The sequence below is a fragment of the Nicotiana tomentosiformis genome, chromosome 12 (assembly GCF_000390325.3).
Source record: "Nicotiana tomentosiformis chromosome 12, ASM39032v3, whole genome shotgun sequence".
NCBI classification, from domain to species: domain Eukaryota; kingdom Viridiplantae; phylum Streptophyta; class Magnoliopsida; order Solanales; family Solanaceae; genus Nicotiana; species Nicotiana tomentosiformis.
The window spans coordinates 52,462,587-52,471,268 of NC_090823.1; the positions used below are offsets into that span (position 1 = coordinate 52,462,587).

The 8,682-nt window shown below is 40.3% G+C and overlaps 2 protein-coding genes across 2 annotated transcripts; one reads left to right on the forward strand and one right to left on the reverse strand.

Moving 5' to 3' along the window:
• The first annotated feature begins 1,344 nt into the window (after positions 1-1,344).
• Positions 1,345-2,929, forward strand: LOC138902641 (uncharacterized). The gene is made up of 3 exons (XM_070190526.1): positions 1,345-1,466; positions 1,569-1,756; positions 2,460-2,929. Exons 1-3 carry the CDS (start codon positions 1,345-1,347, stop codon positions 2,927-2,929), a joined length of 780 nt encoding a protein of 259 aa, XP_070046627.1.
• A 4,013-nt stretch (positions 2,930-6,942) lies between these two features.
• On the reverse strand, positions 6,943-7,548 carry LOC138902642 (uncharacterized). The gene has a single exon (XM_070190527.1). The coding sequence runs from the start codon at positions 7,546-7,548 to the stop codon at positions 6,943-6,945; it is 606 nt and encodes a 201-aa protein (XP_070046628.1).
• Between the last annotated feature and the right edge of the window lie 1,134 nt (positions 7,549-8,682).

Genomic DNA, 8,682 nt, shown 5'->3' on the forward strand with positions numbered 1-8,682 from the left:
TCATAACTACTATAGCTGGCAAACCAACAAAATATACATAAAAGTCCTAAAATCCCAACATACTACACTAACTGACAGGATACGTCCACAAACCTCTACTGATGGATATACTGTAATCGGAACAGGGCCCCGACTACTCATAGCATATATATATATATATATATATATATATATATATATATATATATATATATATATATATATATATATATATATATATATATATATATACGAGATGCACATAAAGCTCTAGACCCGGTAACTCCGAAGGGCATGGAGCTTACCAATCAAGCTGAACTCGGGCAACACCTAATGAGGAGGTCTACCCGTCTGTCTGTTTAAACCTGCACGCATGAAATGCAGCCCCCCAGAAAAGGGACGTTAGTATGAAATAATGTACCGAGTATGTAAGGCAATATACTGAAAGCTGAAACTGAACTGATAATATAATAACTGAAAGTAACTAGGAGTCAAAGATAATCTGAAGATATGCTTACCTGCTGATACTGACTCAACTCTCTCAATATAGTAAGTAAAATAGTTGTTCGGCTCTATAAGGCTCGGTATATATATAACTGCTATGCCGTAGTAGGCTTTCTCATAGGCGTTCGACCATACTAGGCTCTGTTTCTCAGCCATTCTGGGCTCGCTTATAGGAGCTCGGGCATAGTAGGCTCGGTATATAACTTACCATCTGATTAGAGGTTGCCCAATAGGGGCCTACCCATCGATTATAGCTCGATGGTAATGAAAATACTATAATACTGTAAATATAGGCTCTCTGCTCTCTTGACTGGAAGAAGACAATACTCAATTAAATATGAAGTCCCGATAAGGAGAATACTGTAATTTATGAGACTAGGATAATGCCTTAGTCTTTGTCCAAAGACTTTAATTAGTCATCCACTCATTATTAATCAACTTATTAATTCCCCCATTATCCAATAATTACCTAATTATCCACATAATTAGGAATTATCTCAAATTACTTAAAATACTACTCACTTTTAATACACTTTGCACACCTTTCTATTATGGTCATGTGGTACCTTGTATGACACTAGTCCATAAATACGGGATATTGTAGCTTGGACCGTATTTTATCTCAAAATGTCAAACTTTGACGAAAATTCATTTTCTTTGATTTGCTTACCCTCTCACCTTCACGAATTTACTCATCACTTGTTTGAAGTAGCATAATACTTATAATCTCCAAATAATCTCATTCCCGAACTTACGTCGATTAGCTTATGACGAAACTTTAACGTACGAAAATACAGGATGTGACATCTCATTTCCGAGCTTATATTAATTTATTTATTGTGTACTTTCACGTATGAAAACATGGGGTGTAACACACATGCTTTCTTAGATGGTTTCCAAGACATTCTGCAGAATCCTAGTTTGGTGGAGTCCAATGGGGTCACATTTACTACTTTTCAGCTTCAGGGGCCAGCCAAGAAATGGTGGTAGTAATATGAGCATATCAGGCCAGCAGGGTCACTTCCACTTACTTGGAGTCAGTTCTCACATCTCTTCTTAGAGAAGTTCATTCCCCTCACACTCAGGGAGGAGATGCGGGGTCAGTTCGATCACTTCCAGCAGGGTCGTATGTCCGTGACTGAGTATGAGATGAGATTCAATGATCTAGTCCATTATGCAGCTTTTCTGATGCCCATCGAGGTTGAGAAGTTGAGGAGGTTTGAGGGGTTGAATTTTGGTATCAAGATTTCTATGGCTAGGGAGGCAGAGACTGGTACAACATTTTTTTAGGCTGTGGACATAGCGCGCAGGATTGAGCGCATTCGAAGTCAGAGCAGGTAGACCGTGGTGGCGACGGGAAAGAAGCCCCGATATTCTTGCAGTTTCAGTGGTACCTCATATGAAGGTAGGGACTATTTTGGTATAGGCCATCCTAGCAGGCCAGCTCCCTCAGTTTATCATCCTGCTCATGGTGTTCCAATTAAGTATTCATTTAGTGCATTACCAATACTGAGCTCCTACCGTGCTCCTTCAACTTAGGGCTCTTCCACTAGGTACTCGGGTTATCATAGACATCCTCATATTCAGCAGCCATTCTTAGCTCGAGGTTGTTTTGAGTGTGGAGAGGTAGGGAATATCAAGAGTGATTGCCCCAGACGTTGTAGAGGTGCAACATAGTAGAGTTCTCTTATAGTAACTCTAGTTCCAGCTATTACACCATGTATTGTTGCGGTCTGTTGCACAGATGCATCAGTTCTATTTGATCCTATTTCTACATATTCCTATGTGTCATCGCACTTTGCATCGTATTTAGGTTTACCCCATAGTTCTCTTGATGTTTCTATTCATGTATCTACACCCGTGGGTGACTCTATTGTGATGGATCGTGTATCGGTCTTGTTTGGTTATTATTGGGAGCTGTGAGACCAGTTTTCACCTCTTGTTGCTTAGTATGGTGGATTTTGATGTGATCTTAGGTATGGATTGGTTATATCCATATCATGCTATTCTTGATTGTCATGCTAAGATCGTGATATTAGCTATGCAGAGATTGCCAAGGTTGGAATGGAAAGGATCTATTGGGTATGCTTTTAATAGGGAGGTTTCATTTCTGCAGGCTCAACGGATGGTTGAGAAGGGGTGTTTAGCGTACGTAGCCTTTGTAAGAGATATTAGTAATGATACTCCTACCGTTGAGTCAGTTCCGCTTGTTAGGGAGTTCCCAGATGTGTTCCCCGTAGACCTAACCATGCCACCTGATAGAGATATTGATTTTGGTATTGACTTGGTATTAGGCACTCACCCAATATCTATTCCACCGTATCTCATGGCTCCAGCAGAGTTGAAGGAATTGAAAGAACTGTTGCAAGAGTTGTTGGATAAAGGGTTCATCAGGCCTAGTATATCACCATGGGGTGCCGATGTTATTTGTGAAGAAGAAGGATGATCCCATGAGGATGTGTATTGACTACAGGTAGTTGAACAAGGTTACCATCAAGAATAAGTATCCATTTTCTTGCATTGATGACTTATATGACCAACTTCAGGTGTCTAGGGTATTCTCGAATATTTATTTGAGATTGGAGTATCACCAGTTGAAGATCATGGCCTCAGACATTCCCCAGATGACTTTTAGGATTTGTTTTGGGCATTATAAGTTTTTAGTTATGTCTTTTGGGCTAACTAATGCCTCAGCAGCCTTCATGCATTTGATGAATAGTGGGTTCCAGTCGTATTTTGATTCTTTTGTCATTGTGTTCATTAACGATATCTTGGTGTATTCCCGTAGTGCTGAGGAGCATGAGTTGCATTTGAGGATTGTGCTTCAGATTTTGAGGGAAAAGAGAATGTATGCTAAGTTCTCCAATTGTGAGTTCTGGTTGGACTCAGTGGCATTCTTGGGTCAAGTGTTATCTAGTGAAGGGATTAAGGTGGACCCGAATTGGCCCAGATCTTTTACCACTACTAAAATCATGAGTTTCTTAGGCTTGGGTGCTTATCACTTCTTTGTGGAGGGATTTTCATCTGTTGTAGCCCCATTGACTCAGTTGACTTAGAAGGGTGCTCCGTTCAGGTGGTCAGGCGAGTTTGAGGAGAGATTTCACAAGCTCAAGACTACATTACGTACGGCTCTAGTGTTGCTATTGCCTTTAGGATCGGGATCATATACGGTCTATTGTGATGCTTCGAGGGTAGGTCTTGGATGTGTATTGATGCAGGACGGTAGTGTGATTACCTATGCGTCACGCCAGCTGAAGCACCATGAGAAGAACTATCTGGTGCATGACTTGGAGTTAGCTGCTATTGTACACACGCTCAATATTTGGAAGCATTACTTAAATGGCATATCTTGTGAGGTATATATGGATCACCAGAGTCTCTAGCATCTGTTTAAACAGAAGATCTCGATTAAGGAAACAGAGATGGTTGGAGCTGTTGAAGGACTATGATATCACCATTCTTTATCATTCGGGGAAGGTCGATGTAATAGCTGATGCCTTGCATTGAAAGTAAAACAACATGGGGAGTTTGGCATTCGTTCCAATTGTAGTGACACTGGCTATGGATGTTCAGGCTTTGGCCAGCAGGTTCGTGAGGTTGGATCTTTCGGAGTCCAGTAGGGTACTTTTTTGTATTATGTCGCAGTCGTCTTTGTTTGAGCGCATTAAGGTGTGCTAGTATGATGATCTCAACTTGCTTGTTCTTAAGGACACGACACAACGAGGTGGTGCCAAGGAGGTGACTATTGGTGATGATGGGGTATTGAGGCTTCAGGGTCAGATCTGTGTTCCTAAGGTAGATGGTTTGAGGGAGTTGATCTTGAAGAGGCTCAGAGTTTGCGATATTCTATACACCCAGGTGCTACAAAAATGTATCGTGATTTTAAGCAAATTTATTGGTGGAGAAGGATGAAGAAGGACATCGTGGAGCATGTTGCATGGTGTTTGAATTGTCACCAGTTCAAGTATGAGCATTAGAGACCGAGTGATTTGCTTCAAAGGTTAGATATACCGAAGTGGAAGTGGGAGCGTATTGTTGCACCCTAGTTTACACGAGTTAAAATAAAATACAACTTATGTTACTCTACAAGGTTAATTGGAGTTTAGAGTCACCACCTAGTAGTTAAGATACACTAGGACACCTATAAACACTACATAATGTACACTTTGATTAGGGTCTGTGAAACTATTGAGATTCTGGGTAAGAGTTTAAACTATCTCGAGGGGAAGGTGTTAGGCATCCATCAAGATCCACAAAATGTAGTTCCAGTAGACTTGATAAAATAAACAAGGGATTAAGTAAAGAATGATTAATTTGATACATTCAAAGAATAATAAAAGCAATTCGAATGAAGAGTGATTGAATGTGAGTGCCACAAATAATAGAGTACATACAAAAGGGTATGAAAAAAGTATATAAAAAATATATTTTTTTTGATGACTTGGTAAAAGATAAAGAAAATATATAGTAAAGTAAAGTATTTATAAATTAACTGAGTGAATTCTAATTTAAAGAATATACGTGAAAGAATTTGATTTATGTCCAAAGGTAAACTATTTTGTGTGACAGGCTAAATGCAAGAGGAGAAAAACGTACTCCGATATTATTAGCCAAAAAGTAAGAAAAGAATTATCTTTGAATAGTTTTTATGTAATGAATAAGATAAGAAGAGAGTTGATCTAATATTTAAAAGAAAATTAAAAAAATAAATTAAATAAATGACAATTAATTATGCAAGCGAATAATAAAAATATTTATATTTATGTGCATACAACAACAACAACAACACACCCAGTCTTATCTCACACTGTGGGGTCTGGGGAGGGTAGTATGTACGCAGACCTTACCCCTACCTTGTGAGGATAGAGATGCTATTTCCAATAGACTCTCGGCTCAGGAAAGCATAAGCACCATATTAATGAAAATATAGACAAGAAAGGACAATACCAAAAAGCCATATAAAAGCAGAATAAAAACAACAAGGTACTAAGGTAATCAACAATGAAAGAAAACAACGGTTAGTCATAAAAACCTACTGCCCACAGAAAGCGAGATTGCGTGCCAATACTACTATTATGAACACTCTAGACTACCCATCAAGGGTCATGTCCTCGGTCAGCTGAAGTTGCGCCATGTCTTGCCTAATCACCTATGCCCGCCTCTTCTTTGGCCTACCTCTACCTCTCCGTAGGCCCTCCAATGTCAACCTCTCACACCTCCTCACCGGGGCATCTGTGCTCCTCCTCCTCACATGACCAAACCACCTAAGCCGCGCTTCCAGCATCTTGTCCTCAATAGGGGCCACAACCACCTTGTCACGAATAACCTCATTTCTGATCCTATCTAACCTGGTGTGCCCACACATCTATCTCAAAATACTCATCTCTGCTACATTCATCTTCTGGACATGATCGATCTTGACTGGCTAACACTCAGCCCCATACAACATCGTTGCTCTGACCACCACTCTGTAGAACTTACCCTTAAGTTTTGGTGGCACCTTCTTGTAACATAAAACACCAGAAGCGAGTCTCCATTTCATCCAGCCCGCCCCAATACGATGTGTGACATCTTTATCAATCTCCCCATCCCCTTCAATAATAGATCCAAGGTACTTAAAACTCCCTCTCCAAGGGATGACCTGCGAGTCTAGCCTCACCTCCCCTCCCCACTCCTCCCCCCTTCCCCTCCTTGAGCCTCGCCACTGAACTTACACTCCAAGTATTCTGTCTTGGTCCTGCTCAACGTAAAACCTTTAGATTCCAGGGTCTGCCTCCATATCTCTAATTGTATGTTCACACTATCTCGCGTCTCATCAATCAATACAATATCATCTAAAAATAGCATGGACCACGACACCTCCCATTGGATGTGGCACGTCAGTTCATCCATCACCAGAGCAAACAAAAAAGGGCTGAGTGCCTACCCCTGATGCAACCCCATCATAACCAGAAAATGGTCTGAATCCCCACCCATCGTCCTGACTCAGGTCTTTACTCCATCATATATGTCCTTAATCAATCTAACGTAGGCAACAGGTACACCTCTAGCCTCCAAACATCTCCAAAAAACCTCCCTCAAAACTTTATCGTATGCCTTTTCTATGTCGATGAACACCATATGCAAGTCCTTCTTTCTCTTCCTATACTGCTCCATCAATCTCCTAACAAGGTGGATGGCTTCTGTAGTCAAGCGCCCCGGGATGAACCCAAACTGGTTCTCGAAATTAGACACCCTCTTTCTCACCCTTAGCTCTATCACTCTCTCCCAGACTTTCATAGTATGGCTAAGCAGCTTGATATCCCGATAGTTATTGCAATTTTGGATATCACCCTTGTTCTTGTATACAGGAACCATCGTGCTCTGCCTCCACTCTTTGGGCATCTTCTTCGTTCTAAAAATGACATTAAATAACCTAGTGAGCCACTCCAAGCCTTCCTTGCCCGCACTCTTCCAAAATTACACCGGGATTTCATCCAGACCGGTCGGTTTGCCCCTACTCATCTTACGCATAGCCCCCTCAACTTCATCAACTCTAATCTTCCTACAATTCCCAAAGTCACAATGACTCCCAGAGAGTTCCAAATCATCTAGAACAATGCTCCTATCCCCCTCCTCGTTCAAGAGACTATGGAAGTAGGTCTGCCATCTCCGACGGATAAGCCCCTCATCTAACAAAACTCTACCTTCTTCGTCCTTGATGCACTTCACTTGGTCCAAGTCATGCGCCTTTCTTTTTCGCGCCTTAGCTAACCTGAACAACCTCGTATCCCCACCTCGGCCCTCGAGTTTCTCATACAAATGACTAAAAGATGCAGTCTTGGCCGCCGTAATTGCTAGCTTTGCCTCTTTCTTAGCCAACTTATAATGCTCCATATTCGCCCTATTCTCCTCCTCATATACACTTTCCACTAGCTTCAGATACGCTGCTTTCTTAGTTTCCACTTTTCCTTGCACCTCTCCATTCCACCACCAGTCTCCCTTGTGACCACCAGAGTAACCCTTTGAGACCCCTAGTACCTTACTCGCGGCTTCCCTAATGCACTGCGTGGTCGTGGTCCACATAGCGCTTGCGTCCCCACTACTCCTCTAAGCCCCCATAGTCACCAGCTTGATCCCCAACTCCTGCGCTTTAGCTTCCTTCAACGCTCCCCATTTGATCCTATATTGGCTATACATCGCCCTCTTCCTCCTCTTACTACATATACTTATGTGCATATGTAGTAAAAAGTAAATGAATAAAATGTATGAAATAACTTCAATTTTAAAATCGGTGCACAAGATATGGATAATACAATTTGGTATTTTAAAAGAATAGGTTAAGTAAGAAGTGAATAATGTGTGTATTTTACTAAAGTACAAAATTTAATAAAGGATAATAAATGATAAACAAGACAAGGTTAAAGGATGTACGAACACTATGTCTTGCGCTTTTAATTTAATAAATAAAATATGAAGGAATTTTATTTTAAAATGAATGAAGAAGTATAAGAAGTTGCTAAAAAATAAAAATATAAGAGAATATATAGTCTGACAATGTGCGTTGAATTCTCAACTCAAAGAAGTAATCTAACATTAAAGAATTGATTAATTGCATACATAATCACTAGCTAACAAATAACTGATACACAAACTAATTATCTCGAATATGGTAATAATAAAAAAAGAGCTATATTTTCATGGAATTGTATCAAAACTATGTTATTTTATAAGCACATATTTTTATTTGAAATGAGCTAGCTAATTGTCACGACCCAAAACCTATAATAGGTCGCGATGGCACCCAACACTTCCGTTAGGCAAGCCCATACGTGAACCTCCAATTTCATTATCCCTTTTTAACTTTTAAAAAAATAGAAGTTTCCTTAAAAACATTGAATAAAGTAAAATCTCATGCAACCGTACATACTTCATTCTCAAGAATATCAAGTGTGAATAACACATAAACCACGGTGATAGTGATAATAAGTACAATAGTACATAAACGCTAGAATCCCCCAAAACTCGATGCCACAAGGGCATGAGCAATCTAGAGAATATACAAAACTAATACAACTACTGTTTGAAGTATAATAGACAACAACAATAAACAAGGTAGAGGGAGACTCCGGTGCTGCAGATCGAAGCAAGGCAAGCAGCTCACTACTAATTCTCCGTGGAAGTGCGGCTACGCGCCCGTGTGACCACTAGAAGTACCTG